The following is a 23969-nucleotide window of genomic DNA, read 5'->3' as shown; positions in this document are numbered from 1 at the left end:
TATATATTTTAATATGCGCTTATGAATTTCTACCCATTTTTCTATTGTAACCTTTTTCTTAAGTTCATACTGAACACAATGCAAAAATTTGCAAGTCTCTAGGTGCTCTATTTAAAAATCTATCTATTCCGGTGCTTTTAGTGCTAAATGCCTTGGTCTAATAAAACCAATGCAACACATACAAAATTAAAGTTGTTGATCATAATATAGAAACATCATTTCCACATTTTTACAGTCATTCTAGAAAGTAATTAAGTGTAATGGTTGCACATACAATAATCGTTACTCTCCCTGATACGATTGGTATGAAGTAATCAGTAATCAAAGTAGATATAATAGTCGTTACTCGCTCTGATACGATTGGTAGGAAGTAATCAGAGTAATCAAAATATATACAATAGTCGTTACTCGCTCTGATACGATCAAGTAACAAAGTAATCAGAGTAATCAACGATTGGTACGAAGTAATCAGAGTAATCAAAGTAACGATTTGTCTCTCTGAATAGTAATCGTTACTTTCGGTATTCGCAAGTATCGAGTACTTTGTAACGAATAGTTACTTTTTCAACATCACTACCCTACAACATATTAATATATAAACTTGTTTTAGGTATTAACACATTTTATGTGTTATTGTGTTCACCAATGTGCTGACGGCATGCATGTTTGCCGTTGATTATACACATTTTCAATGTGTTTTTTTTTTGTCAGTTCAGAGTGTAAGTCTTAGTATCAGACATCTGCAAGCAATGTGATAAATTTCATTGTAAACAATAGAGATTCCTTTGTAATACTGAATAAAGAAACATATTATAAAAAAATACTTTATATTATAATTGGAAGACCAAGGCTATTATTAGGGGTACAATTACAGTTACATTTACACTTTATCGTTTTCATAATTGCATTCGCTTCCTGCAATATCTTGTTCTTGGTTTTCAAAATTTCATTCGCTTCCTCATGTGCCTCGTTTCTTCTCTTCATTTCCTCCAGTTTCTGTGTTTCAATTTCTAACTTCTTAATGTAATACAATTTCCTATCTAATCTCATTTTTTCGATTTGGCAAGCTTTTCTTTTCCTTATTCTATTTTGTCGAGATCGTCTTGACCTTATCGAGGCTGAACCACGTGAAACATGGGACTGTGGTGTTTGCCTGGTGGTAATTACTACATCATGCTCTTGCAACTCTAAAAATAAATATTGTAATTGTAACTGATTTATATAATATACAAGAAGGAAGACCAGATCTTCTCAACTTACCACCTAAATTATTATCCATCTTCAATCACTCGCACAAACAATACAAAAGTAAACAAAATCGTTGCAATTTCAACTTCGTCCGACGTCCAGTAACTCAAAATCAAAATTCAATAACTAACACTGTGTACTGTGTTTATGATAAAGTTTATCGTTTGTGTTCTTAGAATATAATTTTATATTCTAATCATCTAAGTTTGTGTTAAATGTTAAATAAAAACAATGCATTACCGCCAAATTTGTTGAAGAGGTTATTGCCATAGAGTTATATATTAGCATAGAGAGAGTGTCTTTCAGAGCGAAGTGACGACACCATCTTTTTTATTTGGATTAGTGCTGTTTCACTCTTACGCATAGTAAAGCTGCTACAGTTGTCCTCCTCTTCCGTGCCTATATTCACACTGAATGTCATCATAGATTTTCGATACAATGTGTTAGAAAGAGATGCAGCAAACCAGTCCATGAGATCTTGTCGTCAGGAAGCGCGGAAGGTAAGCTCCCTCTATGTTAATATATACCTCTATGGTTATTGCATTGTTTTTTCAAGGTTGGCAATGACTTACGTCATTGTGGTTACTTCACTTTGCCGCGGTACGTGGAATTTTAGACCATTCGCAAAATTAAATTGCGACAGAGGGCACTCAAAATTTCAAAGATGGACGATAACTCTAGGAAAACAATTCATTTTGTCATTTGACCCATGATATGCATTCATAATATGACCCATGATATGCATGTTTAATAGTATCATGCATGTATCATTTAATAGTATCTTTATTTATAGTATCATGGTATCATGAGTGCATGCATCAGTGTAGCCGCGTTCAGAACAACTACGGGGCATGACTACCTGGCCTCCCATCTATATCGCATCGGCGTCTGTGAAAATGACAACTGTCCACTATGTAATCAGCCCCAGATGGATGCTGCTCACCTCCCAGAGTGCCCAGCCCTGATAACAGACCCACCCGAGGAGGATGAAGATCGCCTACGAGAAACGGCTCGTCTATACTGGTCAGCGCGCCGCCAAATGCCTAACATGCCAAGGGTGGGCGTTGGCTAGTAAGTAAGTAAGTACTATCAGTCTAGTTCTCGTATTCATAGCGTATTCTCTAGGCCCGTATTCATAGTCGGTACTCGGTACTCAAGTCTGAGTCGATGCTTAAGGTCGACCTTGAACAAATTCTTATTCGCAAAATTAAATTCCAACAGAGGGCGCTCAAAATTTCAAAGATGGACGACAACGCTAGGAAAACAACTCATTTTGTCATTTGAATTCACAGTTCTAAAACGTTAAATTAAAATCATTTACAGGAGTGTTTTGCCAAAGTAACCACTAAGTTTTGCAACTAAGACATCTTATAAGTTAAAGACGACTCAAAATTATGTTTAATCTGTATGCATTCATTAAAATTTGATGCTAACTACTGATTTGTTTTTACCTTTTTTTTCATAAAAAAATCTGGCCCCCGATAATCACACAGCGTTCTAAAAATTATTAATCTATCTTAGGATTTCTAATTTTGTTTTTAATTTAATTAATAGGTGCACTACAGTTTATTTTACACCGACAGATAACAATTTTTAATTAAATAAAAACTGGAAACTTGGAAACTAAGTAGGTGAATTTATTTTATAATAATTGTGTTCTGGAAATTACGAAGTGGTCGGGATATTTTTCATAACAATGTACATTATATGTACAGAATATATACTACATTTTATTCATTTATTTAATTTTGCAGTCGTTTAAACATTAAAAAATACTACGTTTAATACAAACGTTAAATTAACAAAATGTGTGATTTGGCATTGGTTAATTTAGGTCATTACGTAGAGTATAATAGGAATGAATACTGAGGAACACTGCAATAGTTTTTTAAGTCGAAATTATTGTTAATTACAACATAAACTGACCGCAAATATGTACACAAGTTAATGGCAAAGTCAATGTTTTCCTTGAGTTGATGCTTTTCAATTTCGCCACCAGGCGTCGCCCACTTTGCGGTTCCTCGCCAATACAAATGGACAGCCTAGTCTGACGTCACAAAATTGGGAGGAGCTTATATTTGACTCCAAACAATTTTGTTTGTAACCTTAAATGGTCATAAGGAATTTTTCATTTATGTGCTTTGTGTGGCAAAATAAGACTTCATTTAGGTATTTCGTTAAAGAAATGTGTTAATTAAGAGATTTTTATTCGTTTTTGCTCAGGTGGTTTTTATTCCTTAGTGATTGAAAATAAACATAACCTCAAAACTGTTTACATTCTAATCATTGCATTAAATTAACTCACCTGGGCAAAAACGAATAAAAATCTCTTAATTGGCACGTTTCTTTAACTAAATACCTAAATGAAAAGTCTTATTTTGTCACACAAACCACGTAAACAATAAATTAAAAATTCCTTATGAGTGTTTAACATTATAAACAGAATTGTTTGGAGCCAAATATAAGCTCCTCCCAATATTGTGACGTCAAGACGGCTGTCCATTTGTATACAAATTTTTTCAAGGTCGACCTTAAGCATCGGGTGCGTTCACCAGACCAGTTATACGCTACGTCAGCGCTTTGAAACTGTTTAAGTTTTTTCGGGTGAACGTCATGTCAGTCAATTTAGGCTAAACTTCAACGTGTTGACGAAGCGGTCGCCATTTTATTGAACGTAGTGTTTGTATCGCTTCAATATTGAACGTGTTTAAGAAATATATTGTAATGGCGCGATTATTTGAAAATATTTATTTTACAATGGTTTAAAATGGTTTTAATTATAAAGTAATTGAAACTTAGGAGATACATAATTGTATATGCTCACGTAATTGTAAATCTGTGTATTAAGGAACAATATTTTCAACATAATTCATATTTACGTGATAATTATTATTTATTTATGGTGGGTCATCCAATGGTTCTGCTCTGCCAAGTCCAGCACAGCCAGCAGCACTAAAAATTATTTCTTGTTCATTTCATTATCAAACATCAATAAAGGTAGTATATTATCCATTTTTGAATTAAATTTGTTTAAGGTACGTCCAATTTATCGTTAAACGATAAGTATAATAAATCAACAAAAACAACGAATCTCGTTTTAGGTTAGGTTCATAGAACAGGTCGGAACACAAAAAAAAACAACTATGAAAGTGTTCCGATGGGTGAGTTGCGGAATTTAATTAAAAATGGATATAATAAAACAAACGGTAATTTTATTTTTGCAACGAAAATGTGTTCGTTTAGGTCTCTCGGAGAGGGTCGCGTCGGTATGTGTGAATGGTTCGCATGCTGCGTAGTGACTAAAGAAAGCAACCACAAACGATGATAATTAAGGAGCGGATTTTATGCTAAATGCATATTGCATGCATATTTCGCATATTTTAGAACTTTACTAAATTTTGCATATTTTTAAAGAAACATGCATATTTTGTGCATATTTAAAAACATTTAAGTCCAAAAAAATTTTTTAATTCGACACAAAATATTTCCCCGCGCAGGCTGTCATATCTATTAATTCGAGAACTACCTAAAAAGGGACGGTTCATTCACTGCCTTTTCATTTTTTCTTAGAAAATACCCAATCTTTACACAAAGTACTACTTATAGTGCTTATAGTATGCCGTTATAAAATTATTGTAGGATGTTAAAATGATGAAGGATGGTTTACTGGGAAATCCGAATTTTATTTACTTTTATTATATTTAGTACAATTTGTATCCCCATTTAGTAGGTACCTATAATTCTGGTGATTCTTTTAAATCCCCTATTGTTAAGAGAACTTACACTTTTAAATGCTTTTAACCATAGTTTTACGATTTTCTAACGGAAATTGAAATATTCATGCTTTAGATCACATCCCGTCTTTAAACAGCTTTAAAACTTTGGAGGACACATGCGAAATTTTTAATGGAAATTTTGAAATTGATTTTGGTGCAGAATTTTCGGCTTTAACAAGTTATTTTAAATACGCCCCAATACTTCTGTTGATGTTGAAAGGAGTTTTTCAAGTTATAAAAATATTTTATCTGATCAAAGAAAATGTTTCCTCGTAAAAAATTTGAAAAAACACATTGTAGTGAATTATAATCGAAGATATAATATATAGTGATATTGTTGTTTTATTTTAAATAGATAACTATTGGTATCACTTTTTGTAAAAAATGTGAATAAATTGCATATATGAAAAATAATGATTTTATTTGAAAGATAATAAATAAGATTGCCGCCCCCCCCCTATAAAAGAACCGCCTAGAATAGAATAGAACAGAAAATTTGTGGTTTCTAGAAATGCGCATTTTTTTAATTTTGCATATATATGCATATTTACTGCATATATATGCGCATATTTCATCAAAATTGATCGCATATAAATCCGCTCCCTAATGATAATGTTTGTATTCCTTTTCCCCTGACCAGATGATCACATAAATCACTATCAAGTCTGGCGTCTACTTTTACGGTTTTAAGAAAAACAATTTCGAATGCATAGCTAGCTGTTGACACATTAACTGTCTGATAAAATACTTAATTAATGAGGGTGCAGTTTGTTGCCGCATAGACGAACAACAGATGTCACAGGGTAAGGCCATAACCTTCGTATTTGAATATGCAGTTTGAATGACTAACGTTGTTTTGTTTTTGAGAAAAAATATTAAAATTACAATTAGCAAAAATAGTAATTAAAGCGTATCGCTATACACCCCCTTCTGAGAGACTAAAACGATAGATAATATATAATATATACAAATTACATATAATGAAAATTGAAAATAGGAAAAAAAAAATAATGCAAAGTTTATACAAGGAGAAAGAAAAAAAATCACTTGATTCACTTTGAACTAACATTTTCTTGGTAAGTTCCAGTAAATCTTGCTTTCCTCTTCGGTCTGTTGTTGTTTGTTTTGCTGGTCATTTCTTTTGTTTCGTGATGGGTAGAGTCGTGAAGTTCGTAAGCAGGTTTCAATCTGTCTATGGAAATTGTTGATTCCTTCCCGTTTACCCGGACTACAAAAGTCTTGTCATCTCGCTTAACAACTGGAAAAGGACCGTGATATGGGTTTTCTAAGCTGCTTTTGATTGTATCACGGCGGATGAAAACGTGAGAGGTGGTTTTCATGTCTTTGAAAATGAAGGTACTTTTGGATCCATGATGCGACGGTTGCGTAGGACGGAGGTTTTCGAAATGGTTTCGAAGTGTTTTTAAATAAATGTGAGCATTGTCGTCGGTGTTTCTTTGTGACGAAAACAATAGTTCACCTGGCAAACACAATGGTTCTCCGTACACGAGTTCGGCGGCGGAAGTACCTAAATCTTCTCTCCACGCTGCTCGTATGCCCAGTAACACTGAAGGTAGGCTCTCGGTCCATCGGATGTTTTCATGACATCGAATTGCTGCTTTTAACTGTCGATGAAACCTTTCTACCATACCATTTGCTTGCGGATGATAGGCGGTTGTCCTTAAATGGGAAGTTCCAGTTAATTTGCATAATGACTTGAAAAGATGCGATTCGAATTGTCGGCCTTGATCTGTTGTGATGCGCTTGGGAGTGCCGAAACGAGCTATCCAACCAGAAAAAAATGTTCTGGTTACTGTGTCTGCTTCTTGATTAGGCATCGGGAAAGCTTCTGGCCAACGTGTGAAACGATCGACACATGTTAAACAGTATCTGTTTCCTTCTGAAACCGGCATCACTATAATGTCTATGTGGACATGTTCGAATCGGCTGGAAGGTGGTAGGAAACTTCCAGTAGGTGAAACAATGTGGCGCGATATTTTCGATTTTTGGCACTGTATACACGCTCGAGTCCATTTCCTCACATCTGATTTAATGGATGGCCAAACATATCGCTGTGTGATCATCTTCACAGAACTGTTGATTCCGGGATGTGCTAGGTTATGCATGGTGCGAAAAATTGCCATTCGAAGTGGTTTCGGTACAAATGGTCTGGCTGTAGATGTTGATATGTCACAGTACAAACTCACGTTTTGTTCGGAAAAGCGTATTTTCTTCATTTGTAGTGATGTTTTCTCACTTAAAAAAGTTTGCAGTTCTGGATCAGTTTCTTGTGCGAGAGCTAAGTCAGTGATGTCGATATCTTTCTTGATGCTATCGACTCGAGATAGTGCGTCTGCCACAATATTTGTTAAACCAGAAATGTGCTGAATGTTAGTGCAAAACTGTCCTATATAGTCTAAATATCTAAACTGTCTAGGACTACATTTATCTAGCTTCTGAGTAAAGGCGAAGGTGATTGGTTTCTGGTCTGTGTATATCGTTATGTCCTTGCCTTCGATCATATGTCTGAAGTGTTTTATGGCTAGATATATAGCTAATAGTTCGTCGTATGCACTATATTTCTTTTCGCTAGGTGAGAATTTCTTAGAAAAGAAAGCTAAAGGTTTCATACCTGTATTTATTTTTTGTTGTAGTACAGCTCCCGCACAAAAAGCAGAAGCGTCACAAGTGATGGAGATATCAACATCGTTTACAGGGTGGCTCAGTAAAGCAGCGTTAGCTAAACTGTTTTCGCAGTCGTCAAAGGCTTGGATTCGCTGTGGTGTCCATTCGATTGGTGCTTTTCCTTTGACATTACCTTTTAGGGCATCATGTAGTGGTGCTTGTAGCTCAGCTGCATTGGGTATGAACCTTCGGTAGAAGTTTAACATACCTAGAAATCTGCGTAGGTCTTTCACTGTTTTTGGCTGAGTGAAATTCTGTACAGCTGCTACTTTTTCTTGTGGAGGTGTGAGTCCTCCGTCTGATACTGTGTATCCCAAAAAGGTAATCTCGTTTTTGCCGAATTGACACTTCGCTGGATTTATCACAACGCCAAACTGCTTGAGCCTTTTGAAAATCTCTTCTAAATGCGACATATGCTGCTCTTCGGATTCTGATGCAATGAGAATGTCATCGATGTAGGCGTAGGCGAAGTCTAGACCACGTAAAATCTCGTCTATGAAACGCTGGAATGTCTGTCCTGCGTTTCGTAAACCAAAAGGCATATATAAGTATTCGTACAGCCCAAATGGTGTGGTAACGGCGGTTTTTGGTATGTCATCGGTGGCTACTGGTATCTGGTTGTATGCTCTCACTAAATCTATTGTAGAGAAAATTGTCTTACCAGCTAGCGCCTGACCGAAATCTTCGATGTGCGGAATTGGATATCGATCTGGAACTGTTTTTTGGTTGAGACGTCGATAATCTCCGCAGGGTCTCCATTCCTCACCTTTCTTCGGGACCATGTGCAGTGGAGTAGACCAGTTACTTTTCGATGGTCTTATGATGCCTAGCCGTAGAAGATTTTCGAACTCTTTTTTAGCCCATTGCAGTTTGTCAGGTGCTAATCGTCGAGGCTTCGAAAAAACGGGTGGACCTGGTGTTGTATCGATGTGGTGCTTCGTTTGATGTTGAATGTCTTTCACGATACCGGCGGGTCGCGTGATTTCCGGAAATCGTAGCAGCAGTTCGTGGTAACGCGACGCTTCCGCGATAGTCTTTATGCTGCCGTCGAAACACTCTTTAACGAGTCCCTTTGTTCGAAGGGTTGTCGTACTGTCTACTAAGCACTGGTTAGCAATGTCCACTAGGAGCGCGAAATGGGAAAGAAAATCGGCTCCGATAATGGGCTTTGAAATGTCCGCCACTACGAATCGCCACGTAAAATCACGCCGTAGTCCGATGTTTAATGTTAAGTTCACATAGCCGTATGTCGCGATTTTAGTGTCATTGGCCGCGTATAGTTCGTATGAAGTCTTTTCGCGTGCACCCCGTACATATTTCCGCGGGAAAACGCACAGATCGGTACCGGTGTCGACTAAAAACTGTTTTTTTGTATCATAGTCTGTTACGTAAAGGCGGCGAGACTTTGGGCTTCGATCGGATGCCGCATCTACCGACTGCCCGCGACGTTTCCCTGGTGCTTGCACGGAGGAGAGCACTTTTGAGCCTGGTCACCAAAACGGTAGTGGTACCAACAAATATCACTATTACGTTCCCTGCTGTAGCTCCTGTCTCTAGGATAAGGTCTGCCTCTTGAGTTGCTGCGGTTTCGACGGTATGTGTTAGCTTGTGCTCGAGCGCGCGACAAGCTAGCTAGCTGGATTTTCATGTCAGCTAATTCGACTGTCAATTTCCCGATGGCCACTGCAATCCGATCTGAAACACTATTGTTGGCACTGGTCGTCATTTTCGATGTTCACTGTATATTATTAACCGGCAAAAATGTAATATTATTAACACTAACTCTTTTTTCAATTTTCGCGGCGGTTTAAAATACTCGCGAGGGTCACCAATGTTCCGATGGGTGAGTTGCGGAATTTAATTAAAAATGGATATAATAAAACAAACGGTAATTTTATTTTTGCAACGAAAATGTGTTCGTTTAGGTCTCTCGGAGAGGATCGCGTCGGTATGTGTGAATGGTTCGCATGCTGCGTAGTGACTAAAGAAAGCAACCACAAACGATGATAATGTTTGTATTCCTTTTCTCCTGACCAGATGATCACATAAATCCTATCAAGTCTGGCGTCTACTTTTACGGTTTTAAGAAAAACAATTTCGAATGCATAGCTAGCTGTTGACACATTAACTGTCTGATAAAATACTTAATTAATGAGGGTGCAGTTTGTTGCCGCATAGACGAACAACAGATGTCACAGGGTAAGGCCATAACCTTCGTATTTGAATATGCAGTTTGAATGACTAACGTTGTTTTGTTTTTGAGAAAAAATATTAAAATTACAATTAGCAAAAATAGTAATTAAAGCGTATCGCTATAAAAGTGTCAAACGGAAAAATACCATTCACCAGACTAAACGTAGTTTTAAAGCGCTGCAACACAGCTGTTTAGTTGAAACTTAAACCGATTTTTTCTGGTGAACGCAGCCACTCATACTTGAGTATCGACTATGAATACGGGGCTTGTCTAGTTTGATCAATTTTTTTGTATTGAGTTGTCTAACTTGTTTGTACTTTATTTAAAATTAAAATTTTTCATTATTATCCACAATGAACACTCAGGATGTGACGTCACTAACTGTCACTTTCAGTTTGCTCAAACCAGTTTGATCAAATTATTTGATGATGGGACGCGGCCTTAAAAGATCCATAATGGCACGTTTACTACGTAACTGGCGCCAGTCACACTCATGATACACAATAAAGTTATTAATAATGTTTTATAGTATCATGGTCACACTCATGATACTATAAATAAAGTGTTATTTATAGTATCATGGTCACAACTGACACGACAGCTCTGGCATGAAAGTGTATTTTTGCGCCAGTCCAGCGCTGTCTGCCAGCGTTGCCTCGAATAGAAGATTAACTTATTATGAGTTTTTGAGGGGTGAAATTTTGGCAATCTCATTTTTAAATAACACTTGAACATTGTCCATTGAACATTTCATGCCATTCCCATGCCAGTGAGAATGGCGCCAGTTAGTGGATACGTGTAAACGTCCTATTTCTGTAGTATCGAATGATTCCAGCCAATACAATCGATTTTTGTTTTCGATTTGTGCTAATCGTACTCGTCGCTCCATGTCAATGTCAATATGTCAAATGTTTTTTAGGTTAACGGATGTTTTGATGTTTGTTTATACTTTTATCATTTTATAAATAAAATTATCTTTTCTTGAAAAGAAATCTAAATGGAAGTGAAACAAGAACCAATTAATTTTCCAGAAGAAGAGTGTGAAGTCAAAATTGAAAATCTTGACGTCTGTGATGTTGAACCTTCTTATTCTGTTAAAACTGAAATAAAGGATGAATTAGAGCCATGTTCTCTGAATACTGATACAGAGAGTTATTTTGTTGAGGGCAATTCTGTAGACTCAAAGACTAACGAATTTTATATTGAAGACGTTAAATTAGAAGAGGAGGATAAGCCGGATATAATTCCTATTGAAAATGGTACTTATATTTTATTTTTTTTACAACTGAGGAGACTAGAATCTAAGGCTTTGTACATATGCGAGCACTTTCGCCGCGTTTTACGTGCTTAACGCGCTCTTACATGTGTTGTGTATGATACAATTTGTTCCTCAGTAACTTGAAACGTGGCATTAGGGTTTATCAGGTAAAATGCAGCAAAAGCGCCTGCATCTATAAGAGGCCTAAGGGTTATAAGTGATAAAATGATTTAGTTGAGAAAAACGAAGTAAGAGATACTTATACATAATAATTCTAAAACGAATGAATCATTTATGGACTTATTTTGAATTAATTTTGTATACTACAGTTATCTAAAATTATCTTTTTTAACATGTTAAGTGCCAAACTATATTTTGCGATTTGGTCCATGGTGCCATAAAAAATTATGGTCTGCAATACAGCTATGCCCAGTGAATATTATCTATATACACAGCGCCCAGGACTCAATACTGTGTATATATTTTATACACAGAGAGCTTAAGGTGTTAAAGATAGTACCGATTTTCATTGAAATCTGAAATTTTGAAAAAATGCGTGCACTTGTATCTCTCAACTTCAAATTTTGCACTTGTTTCTCTTTGCCACTCAAGTATTACGCAAGTTTTTTAAAGTAAAATAAAAGAAAAATTATTTCAAACACCTTTAGAGAGAGAGACATACTTTATTGATACAATGTGCCAAAAGGCCATCGACCGAAGTCTTTCAGCCAATTTACACAATTAATATACAGTATATGTTTTTTGTTAATATTAATACAATACAATAATTAAAAAAATATATTTGTATATGGCGGTAATCACAATATCACTGACAATTAGTTACAATACAGATGATGATTTAAATAGAGTTGTTTATTGTCTTGATGTGTAGCAGATTTCTTCAAAAAGAGTTCTTCCTGGATATCTACGGGCACTGTCCTCTGGTATCTTCACAATGTGGGCTCAATCAAATTTTTGTTATTGTCATTAATAAAGAGAGTGTTATTGTCAACACTCCAATAATTATCCAACTGTAACCTTGATAATTCTTGATGAGTTGTTAAAAAAAAATTTGTTTATAGTTTTTATTACTGATGGTTTTCATTTGAAGTGAATAGTTGTGTGTGTTGTTGTTAGTTACCTTTTTTTGATGACTTGGAGTGTTGATATCTTTTTGTGAGTTTTGCTGAGTTTGTTGTGTTATGTTTCCAGAAGATTGCGGTCCAATTGTTATATCTTGCACTTGCTGTTGAGATAGTTGTGGTTGTGTGATTCTTTTTTTTTTGCTGGATTAGCCAAATGTTTTTTCTTTTTCCTTTTCACTTTTGTCCACTGTCCGGCATCGTCCATTTCCATTTCTTCCTCTTCTTCTGTTTCGCTGCTCTCAGAAACCATATTTCTTAACTATTTTTTTTTGTATAAATCAACTAGTTACTTAACAACCTGATCACTAATTGCTTTGTAATGAATGTAGTCCATTCTTTGACGGTTTTTGCGCTAGATTTTAAAGAACCGCTCGGATTGACTTGAAATTTGGCATACATATAGATAATATGTCAAAGAAAAAAAGTGATATTGTGCCGATGTGTGCTTTTGCTCTGGGGTTGGGTTCCTTCTCGGGGGTGGAAATATTTAACCTCGGAAATTGATAGATATTTCAATTCTGAGTAAAAAATCATATATACGAATTTTTCGGTAAATTGATATTTAGCAAGTTATTCACGATCGAAATTGATGATTTCCTACATGAAAAATGCATGTTTTTGAGTGGATTTTCAAAAATATCTCTAAAATTATGCATTTTTACGAAAAAGTTATTATAATCACAAAGAAACCTATTACATTAGTGAATGCAGCGGTGTTCTTTAAATTATTATAGCAATAACACAACCTAAGTTACAGCCTACTTAAAATCAGGGTTTTTTCGAATTAACCTTGAATCAAATATTTTATCATTAAATAACGCAAGAAATAGAGATTTTTAGAAAAAAATTATGGAGACATCTTTTAAATATTTTACTGATACCTTTAAAAGGTGCTATGATAAAAATGATTTGGATAAAAAATGACTGAGTTATTACAAAAACAAAACGATTATGTTGTTGAAAAATCAAAAGAATAATTACCTTAATTGGTGAATTTTCCACAGAAATAAAAATTAACATTATTCCATACACAATTAGGTTTATTTATAGCCTGACTATGCATTGTGAGATTTTAACCAGTTTAAAGTGCTTAGGTTTGAAAAAAATTTCAATTTAGTATTAAATTATTTTTTGATATTTTATAAATGTTTTCCATTTTTCCAAAATTACTTGAAAACTAAAAGAAATCTGAAAAATATATATCAATACTAAAATGTAGTATTTTTTATACTACAACTTATTCAGTTTTTTCAATGTCTCTGTGGTAAACACTGAGTGAAATATTTATATTTTAAGTTTGCACGTAAGTGAGAAGCAGTTTTCTAAGCTTTTTGAATCGCATGCTTTAAAAATCAAAGACCTCTAGAAAGTCCAGCTTCTGAATACTTTTAGCACTTACAATTCCCCACAAAATAAGCTTTGGAACAATGAAATATCTTGAAAATTACAGAAGTTATTGTTAAAAGACCATATTGAAACTTATGTCGAATACTTTTTAAGCGTTGATATAAGTATTTTAATTTTTTTTTTCATGAAAAAGGCGCATCGTATGAAAAAAAGGGAAGAAATATTTTCTGTCATAAATTAAATAAGTAACTCAAAAATGCTTTTTAATTTGAAATACCTCAGTGGCATACTATTTTTTTTTTAATTCAGACTAGTACCCGTATGCGCGCCAATGGTGAATATAAAATTCTTAATAGTAAGTCTGTCAATAAATGCGTAATAACTACCTCTAAAACCCACCAAATTTCATTTGCATATCTCAACCGGTTTTAGAGCAATCAATAAATCTTCACTTTGTAAGAGAAATCTGAACACCCCGTATCTTGGAACTTCATTAGCTACGACTCTGGTTCTACTAGGTCTCCAAACTTCATACATACACAGATTTTTTCAGTTTTTCATAATCTATATTTCTGCTCGGAATATTTTTTCGATAAAATACTTACTTTTTGAGTTATTTGCGAAAAACCGTGTAACAACGTGGTTCTTTTGTTGAAAAATAAACATATTCACTCACAAATAACTTGAAAAGTATTGACTTTGTGAAAAAACTTTAGAGAACAAAAGTTGCTTAGAATTAGCCAGTTTATCCATTTCCGGACTTATTTTGGACCTATATTTTTTCACCCCCGAGAAGGGGTGAAAGTCACCCCCAGGGCAAAAGTACACATCGGTACTATATCACTTTTTTCCTTAACTTATTAGCCATGTGAATGCCAAATTTCATGTCAGCCCAAGCGGTTGTTTAAAATTCACAGGTTTTGCCGTGAGTGAATGATCTAATAAATCTATTTGTAGGGGTAATTTATAAGGGTTGAGAATATTAAATACTTAATAAACTAAATTGCAAACATAAAATAAAGTTTAGATCACTACAAAATACATCATTACCTAATTTAAAGTTACAAAATATTTTTTATACAAATTCTTATTTAGAGGGTAGTTTTTAAGGGTTTAAAAATAGTTATAAACTATAAAATACATTTCAATATAAGAAACAATCAAATTCCTATATTTAACATACTATTTAACGTACCTACACATAATTTAGATTTAAATAACGCTTATATCGGCTGTTTTTAATTTTTGGTAAAAAAGGGTAGTTTTCACCCCTTAAAAATAAAAAGCACACATTGTAGTTATATCACTTTTGAAGAGAAGGATAAGATGAGCTTATTTGCAAAATTTCTTCTAAATCGGAGCGGTTCTTTAGAATTTAGAGGTCTTGCAATATTTTACCGTTAACGAACGTACTAATGAACTGGTCTTCAGTGTGTGTTTACACTATGTCAAACACCTTTATTTTTCAAAAAGAAGCATATTTACATACATACATAATCGGTTGCCTCTTTTACCATTAGGTGTCGAGGATTCCTCCTTTATATAATACTCTCTGCAAATTTATGCCACTTCTTCCTATCTGCTGCTAAAACTTTTGCTTCTTGCCACGATCATAGGCGCCCATACACACGGGCAGGGGGGGGCCGTGGCCCCCCCCCTTGCTTTTCGGGAAAGAAAAAAATTAAATTTATATTACATAAACGCATTTTTGTCAAAACATTATTGGATAATTTTGAGAGATAAATTGGAAACAACATATTTATTAATAAAAAAAATTCACATATTGGGTAGTTATTAATAGTTTAACAGAAAATCTTTGTGTCTGCGACAGTGGTCTGTATGGAATGTGCATAATACACATTTCCCACAATCACGGTATGCTACTAACGAAAACATTGACAGAGATTAGAGGCGTGGGAAACATATACACTGTAATCGACACCCAAAATTACAAATTAAATGAATCATTTATACTGCAAAAAAACCATATCAGCAAGAATTCCGATCTCTGATCGATAATCACTAATGAGCCATTTGTCTTTAACAACTGGTATAAAGTAATTATATTTTATATTTTGAAAAAATTCATACTGAAAAATAATTTTTAAAATTTATTGAACATAGTCAAATTTTAGTTTGCAAAAGTATTTTTTTAGTAAGTAGATTATTTTTAAAGTGTGCATTATGATGAACAGAACAATTTTATTTAAATGAAAAACAGGTGATCTTTCATGATGAATGAGTGTTATATACAGGGTGTCCCAAAAGTAGCGGAAAGGCCGAATAATTCGCGAAATGAACATCGGATCGAAAAACTTAAAAATACGTGTTCAATAATTTTCAAAAATCTGTACGATGACACTAAACAAGTCCACCACTTCAACCCCTGGGTGTGGAGCGGGGGTAACTTTAAAATCTTAAATGGAACCCCTAATTTTTGTTGCAGATTTGGATTTTCCTTGTAAAAATAAGCAAATTTTATTCGAGCCATTTTGCGAATTGTGGATAGGGGAACCTAGATAGCGCTATAATCGGAAAAAACGGTATATCGTGATACCACAGCAAAATTATAGAAACGGTCTAATATCTCGAGAAATATATGTACTTCCAAATAAAACTAAAAACACGTGTTTAATATTTTTCAAAAATCTATAGAATGACACCAAACAGGATTTTTCATTCCACACTCTGGAGGTGGGGTGAGAGTTAACTTTAAAATCTTAAATAGGAACCCCCGTTTTTTCTTGCAGATTGAGTTTCCTCCTCAAAAAATAAGTAACATTTATTCGAACTTTTTTAGAATTGTTGACGGATGGCGCTATATTCGGAAAATGCGATTTATTTGCGCCATCTATCAACAATTCTAAAAATGTTTGGAATATGTGTGCCTTATTTTTCATAAGGATTCTATATCTGCAAAAATAAAGGGGGCTCCTTTTTAAGATTTTAAAGTAAAAACTTGGTTCGACACATACTCTTGGTTAGTCTGCTCGCCAAAGTTGAAGGGAAGGCTTTGCAAGCATTGTATTCTTTTCAAACGGGTTTTAAAGAGAGGCTCAACTTTTGTGGTACCCATGACATTTCCATTTAAAAACTTGGTCTAGTGTTTAAATGTATGAATAATTCCTCACAACAGGGTTCAAACTAGGTTTTTTAGGTGGTTTAAACTACAGTAGACCTCTATAACGAGAACTGAAATGGTGAATTAATTATCTCGTTATAAGCGGATCTCGTTATATCAAACAATAATAATATTGAAATCTTTTGATGCCTCTTACGTAGTTTATTATGTGTCGATGGTCAACCTGAACAGTGAACAATGAGACTTCGCCGCCATAAATTGTAAATTTCCTATAGTCTTCAATATCGGTCGATAAACAGGCAGATGTTTATTACAGGTGACCGAGTTTATTATAACACTGGCCTCGATAATAAGACAGATGTTGGGCATTTCTATGTACAGGTAGTTGGGGCATTTATTTATTTATGACCATTACAACGCTAAAAACAGGTAAAGACAAGTATTCTTCGATTTAAATTTTCCTCGTTATAACCAAATATGCCTCGTTATAGAGCGTTATAGTTCAATAGGAATTTCATGGGACACCTAATGTACCTCGTTATAAGCGAAACCTCGTTATATCCGTGTTCGTTATAGAGAGAGTCTACTGTATATATTGTCATCCGAAATATACAAAATGTAATGTGCAACATCTTCACGTTTGGCCCCCCCCTAAAAATTTTTATATGGGCGCCCTTGGCCACGATGTTCCTCTTTTCTTGAGTATTTCGTTTACACTAGTGTTCCAGCTTTTCCTTGGTCTGCCCCTCCTGCTTTTACCCACTGCTTTGGCCTCCCATGTCATTTTCACTTGTCTCTCACCACTCATTCTTATCATGTGTCCAGCCCATTTTAACTTCTTTTCTTCAACTTTTTCGTTGAGCGATTTTACCTGTAATTCATGTCTTATATCTTCGTTTCTTCTTTTGTCTAATCTTCTTGCTCCCACCACTTTTCTTAAGTATCTCATTTCTGTAGCTTGTAATCTTTTTCTTTGTCTGTCATTAAGTACCCAGTTTTCTGCCCCATATATTGTAATTGGCATATATACAGTTTTATATACTGTCATTTTGGTTTTCCTCGATATTTCTTTTTTGTTTAGGAAATTTTTATACAGTGAATAATAAGTTCTCGTTGCCAATTTTATTCTGTTTCCAATTTCATCTTCTTGTGTACCTTTGTTGTTTAACATTATTCCCAAATACGTAAAGAGGTCTACTTGCTCGATTTTTTGCCCTTCGATTTCAATATTTACAGTTGCTTCTTTGTGGGCTATTGTCATTACTTTAGTTTTCTCTATATTTATTATTAAGTTGTAGTTTTTTAGTTCTTCAGCCCAGATTCTAATGTTATCTGCGAGAGCCTTTTCAGTTCTTGCAACTAATACAATGTCATCAGCAAATGCACAGGCTTCAATTTTTATTTGTTGCAAATTTCTATACCCTATAGCGCATTTTTTAGTTTTTTTCCAACACTTTTTAATAACTTCATCCATAACGGAAATAAATAACAGTGGGCTCAACACTCCACCTTGTCTAACCCCGTCGTTATTAGAGAATTCGCCGGAGATTAAGTTACTTGTCCTGACCTGGTTTTTTGTGTTGACATACAAACTCTTTATTACACTTACAAGTTCTTCATCTACTTCCTTGTTTATCAGGCTTTGCCATATTCCTTCTCTATTGACCATGTCAAACGCCTTTTTCATATCTAAAAACGCCAGGTACAGTGTATCGTTTTTTAACAGTGTTTTTTCAGTAATTTGCTGTAGTGTGAATATATGATCTTGTACGCTGTGTGATGGTCTAAATCCACTTTGTATATCCGCCAGTCGAGGATCAACTATTTCTTGTAGTTTCTTTTCTAGGATAATTTCGTAGATTTTCAACGCTGAGCAGAGAAGTGATATACCCCTATAATTACTGCACTCTTTCGTGTCTCCCTTTTTGTGTATAGGCAGTATTATTGAAATGTTCCAATCCTCTGGGATTTTTTTGTTTGTCCACGCTAAATTTAGTAGGTCATGTAATTCTTGTTTACCCTGTTGTCCAAGATATTTCAATAATTCAGCATCTATTCCGTCGATCCCTGCTGCTTTACCAACTTTTAGTTTTTCTAGTGCATCTTCAACTTCTTCCATCTTTATTTTAGTTTCATAAACGTCTTCTTGCCCTCTTTCAGGTGTTTCGTCTGTTATCTGTGTGCGATTCTCTGCTGTTGTATTTTCATTGTTTAAAAGTTCCTTGAAATATTCTCTCCACCTTTCTATAATGGGCTCATCCTCAGTTATTATATTTCCGTTTTTATCTTTTATCTGCTGTAGTTTAATTTCCGTTTTACTTCTCATATTCTTTAATACTCTATAAAATAATTTTGTATTTTGGGTACTATTTTCTTCCATAGTTCTTCCAAATTCTTCCCAGGCGTTCTGCTTTTCTTGTTTTATCCTTACTTTAACTTTGTTGCGCTGTTCCTTGTATTTATCGTATGCCTCTTGATTTCTTTTTTGTATGTACATTTTCCATAGCCTTTTCTTTTCTCTGACTTCTTTTTTAATATCGTTGTTCCACCAGCTTGTCTGCTTTTTATGATTATTTCTTCTGGTATACCCGCAAACTTGCCCTGCTGTTTCTAATAGTATTGCCTTAAATCTGATCCACTTTTCTTCCACATTTCTACTTTGTCTTCTCTTTCCAATCCTTGCAAACTGTTTTTCTGTTTTTTCTATATACTCATTTCTTGTTTGCAAGTTTCTCAGCTTATAGGTTCTTATTCTTCCGCTATAGTTTTTGTTTTGTATCTGTTTTCGGTCCTCGACTTTGTTGTTATTCTTGAATACTCCTTCTAGTAGATAATGGTCACTACCTATATCATAGCTTCTTTTCACTCTGACATCTTTAACTTTACTCCTTTTTTCTCGAGGAACAATTATGAAGTCTATTACTGATTTTTCATTTCGCTGGGGCATTGCTCTTGTTATCTTGTGTATTTCCTTGTGTTAAAAGAAAGTGTTGGCTATAACTAAATCATTATCTATACAAAACTCTAGCAATCTTTTCCCGTTTTTATTAATTGTGTGTTCTCCGTGCCTACCTATAGCTCCTTGCCATTTCATGTTTTCGTTTCCCACTCTAGCATTGAAGTCTCCCAATATTATGAGTATTCCCTCATAATCTTCTACTGTCTGCTGTAGTTGTTCCCAAAATTTATTTTTGTCGTTTGCTTTGTCACTTTCTCCAGGTGCGTATATTACAATCAAAGTTATAATATCGCTTTTACTACAATTCATTGATACTTTCAATAGTCTCTCATTGATGAACTCCCAATTTCTTATACCTTTTACTTTATCTTTGGGTATCAAACAGGCTACTCCTGCTCTGGCCCATTCAGCTTCCTTTACACCACTGTATATTAATAGATTTCCATCTCCTATTATTTGTGTCCCAGCTCCCTTTTTTTTGTCTCAGTGATGGCTATTGCAGCATAGTTTGTGTTGCTAAGGGTTTCTACTAATTCTAACTCTTTTCCACTTATTCCTCTAACATTCCATGTCGCTGTTCTCCATACCTCTCCTTTCTTATCTATAACTTTCAGTTCCATTTCTTATGAATCATATTTATGCTTCATAATCTTATTTTATGTCTTGCTCAGTATTTTCTTCATTCTGCAACCACCTTTGTTCTTCAAAAAGAAACATATTTATACATCATATAGTCTGATTTTATACCTAGTTCAGTATTTTCTTCATCCTTCACAACAGAATCCTCTTCTTCTAGTGGCAACTCCACTAATGAAGGTTGACTGTAATCATTGTAAATTCGTTTCTATTTTTTGCTTTTCATAACAGCTCCTGTGTGTTTAACCTGGTCCAGTTACGAATGTTTTTCAGTATAATCAGCTTTTTCCGTCGATTTTACCCTTCATAATCAGCTGTAACAACTCATATTTCTTATTTCTAAGTAAGTACCCCTAGTACAACACATCTTTTCTGTGTTCAAGAAAATAATGAATCAAGTAGTACAAGTAGTACTATCAGAACAGCTTATACAGGTTTGTGAAAAGTCTGACGATTTTTATAAAATTTATTGGGTAAGGGTCTTCGAATGCGGCCACTATTGTAGTGGTAATTATATTGTTGTCAAATCTTTCGTTTTTCTGGAAATCTAATGAACTTTCTTATTTCAAATGAAACAGTATATTTTCAAATGGAATGTATTTTTTTGTGTTTTTAAATCCTTAAGAAATACTGATTATTTTTCATGTTATACTCCCTATACCTCAATGCTATAATTTCGGAGTTATTGCTACATTTATTGAAAAAAAATTTAAACAAATTACAAAAATCAATTTTGTAGTTGTCTTTTGTAGTTTTGTATTTTTTGTCTTTTGTAGTTTTCCTCTAAAATTAATCGTTTCCGAGTTGTAAACAATTTAAAACTGAAAAAATGGAAAAATGACGATTTTCCAGGCTCAAAAACACAAGTAAAAAATACCACTTTTGAAACTACGAAGTGCCTAAATTCAAGTTCGAACTTTATTTTATCAGTTACCGATAAGCAATTTGGCTTGTTTTATTTTAAAATATTGATTATTAGTAGTACAAGTACTGTGATTTTAAGCTTAGCAACATTTAAAATAACTTAGACACATTAAGATGTACGAAGTTATTATTTTTGATCGAAATTTTGGCATGTTTTCACGAATTTAAAAACAATGTCCTACGACCCTTAAAACCCGAGTTGGTTCTTTTTTTCAAAAATTCACTATTTTAATAAAAGTTCAAAGACAAAAAAAAATTCAAAACGATTCCTTTAAAAATGAGCCGTCTATAATGAGCCAAAGATTAAAGGTTTAAAAGTGAAGCTATTTGCACCCTCAGTTTTATTATTTAAAAAACTGAATTGATAACTTCAAATTTATGTCACAATATTTCCAGTTCTATTCAACAAAAATTGTTGTTTTTTTTTAATTTGGGATACATATTTGCATAGATTATAAAAATGATACTGATTTTTTGATTATATAATAATAATTCTTCAATTTGATGCTTTCAGAATTCATGTTGACTCAATAGTTTATGCATAATAACTTAGATAAAAGTTTTTATACACGATATTTTGTGCATATTTAGAAAAGTTATTAATAATTCCAAAAGAAATCGTTTATTCTTATTGACTAATAGACAATTTTGTTAGTTATAAGTTTTATTTTAGTGAACTTTATAAGAAAAAAATATCTCAGGTTAGTGTACACCAATGGTTGTAATTATTATTGTTAATGTTTTATTTTCAACGAAAACATTTCGTTTATAAATTCGCAAAAGTGTGTGTGTTATTGCGTTGCCGCTCCTACAATACTCAGATCAGATTTATCAATGGATTCTTATGTAGTTTTTTCTTCTGAATCCAAATCTGAAAACGGCATTTCGATATTTCTAACCGTCTTCGAGATAATCGACTTCAAAGTCTAAAATGTGACGTCACAATCGTTTTATTTTCTGCCGACACATTACACGTCTAGCTGAAATCGTTGCTATTATTTTTAAGCAAAGCATAGGTTATTTACATTTGAGTTTGACACTTCGTGAATGTCAAACTAAATTTTAAATTAAGTATTAATAAAACATCAATGACATTTGATAGTGAATTTAATTATTATACAGGGTGTTTGGCAAAGAATGGGCCAAAGCTTAACCTCAGATTCCTGAGGTTAAATAGGTCGATTTAGGCTAACTTACCTTAGTACAAAAGTTGATAATAACCGAAATACAAGGTGTCAAAGTTAAACTTATATTTTATTTATTTTTGAATATTTCCTGACAGGCATGGGACAACAACACGAAATTTGGTAAGTGGTGCTGGTACCGTCTACCCTACTAAACTATGTTAAACAAACGTTACTGGCTACTACCAGAGGCGTACGACGGGGGAACGTGAATGGTTGACCCTTCCCAAATTCTACGCCACTGGCGGAATTGCTATTTTAGTGCAATTTTTTGATTCTCCAATACTTTCTATGTAAATAACATACTCTTCATTCGTAACGATAAAGCCATTAGTTTTCGAGATATTTGAAGATAAAAACGAAGGAGTATAATACATTAATCAAAATAAGTGTGCCTTTTCATTTTTAACTTCAAATATCTCGAAAACTTATGACTTAATCGTTACGAATGAAGAGTATATTATTTGCATAGACAGTATTGGAGAATCTAAAAATTATGCTAGAATAGCAGTTTCATCAGTGGCGTAGAATTTGGAAAGGGCCAACCATTCACTTTCCCCTGTCGTACGCCTCTGGTAGTAGCCAGAAACGATTATTTAACATAATTTAGTAGGATGTACAGTACCTACACTTTCTGCCAAGTATGATCAGGATATGTCAAATAGTTTTATAGTACCGGGCACACATAATTCTTAAAGTTTTAAATAAAGAATAAATCAGTTTAGAAATAAATAGAATAGAATAAGTTTCGAAACCGGTAGAGGTGCTTGCTGCACTCTCTGATTGAACTGGTATAATGATGCGGCTGTAGTTTCGTGTTGCAACGAAATTGAAAATGGTTATTCATTTTTAAAGAATAAATTATTAAAAAAAAAGAATACTTTAAAATAATTTGATATATGTCATACTTGGCAGAAAGTCCAGGCACTGTACACCCTACTAAATTATGTTAAATAATCGTTTCTGGCTACTACCAGAGGCGTACGACAGGGGAAAGTGAATGGTTGGCCCTTTCCAAATTCGACGCCACTGATGAAACTGTTATTTTAGCATAATTTTTAGGTTATCCAATACTTTCTATGCAAATAATATACCCTTCATTCGTAACGATAAAGTCATTAGATTTCGAGATATTAGAAGTTAAAAATGAAAAGGCACACTTATTTTGATTAATGCATTATGTCTTCGTTTTTAGCTTCAAATGTCTCGAAATCTAATGACTTTATCGTTACGAATGAAGGGTATATTATTTGCATAGAAAGTATTGGATAACCTAAAAATTATGCTAAAATAACAGTTTCATCAGTGGCGTAGAATTTGGGAAGGGTCAACTATTCCCTTTCCTCTGTCGTACGCCTCTGGTAGTAGCCAGAAACCATTATTTAACATAATTTAGTAGGGTGTACAGTACCAGCACCACTTTAAATTTCGTGTTGTTATTCCATGCCTGTCAGAAGATATTCAAGAGTAAATAAAATAAAAGTTTAACTTTGACGGTTATTATCAACTTTCGTACTAAGGTAAGTTAGCT

The 23969-nt window shown here is 34.1% G+C and overlaps 2 protein-coding genes across 2 annotated transcripts in view; one reads left to right on the top strand and one right to left on the bottom strand.

Annotated features, from left to right (window-relative positions):
• Positions 1-810: 810 nt before the first annotated feature.
• Positions 811-1660, bottom strand: LOC114336192 (uncharacterized). The gene is made up of 2 exons (XM_028286524.2): positions 1261-1660; positions 811-1187 (listed from the first exon to the last, which is right to left on the bottom strand). The coding sequence occupies exons 1-2, from the start codon at positions 1277-1279 to the stop codon at positions 826-828; spliced, it is 381 nt and encodes a 126-aa protein (XP_028142325.1). The 5' UTR covers positions 1280-1660; the 3' UTR covers positions 811-825.
• An 8840-nt stretch (positions 1661-10500) lies between these two features.
• The window catches only part of LOC114336190 (uncharacterized), a 39140-nt gene continuing 25671 nt past the window's right edge, over positions 10501-23969 (top strand). Inside the window, exon 1 of the mRNA XM_028286521.2 lies at positions 10501-11162. Within this exon, the coding sequence (XP_028142322.1) occupies positions 10901-11162 (262 nt within the window). The 5' untranslated portion in view covers positions 10501-10900. The remainder of the gene's footprint in view (positions 11163-23969) is intronic.

Source organism: Diabrotica virgifera, chromosome 9 (genome assembly GCF_917563875.1).
Source record: "Diabrotica virgifera virgifera chromosome 9, PGI_DIABVI_V3a".
In the NCBI taxonomy this organism is placed as follows: Eukaryota; Metazoa; Arthropoda; class Insecta; order Coleoptera; family Chrysomelidae; genus Diabrotica; species Diabrotica virgifera.
This window is presented reverse-complemented; position numbering and strand designations above follow the sequence as displayed.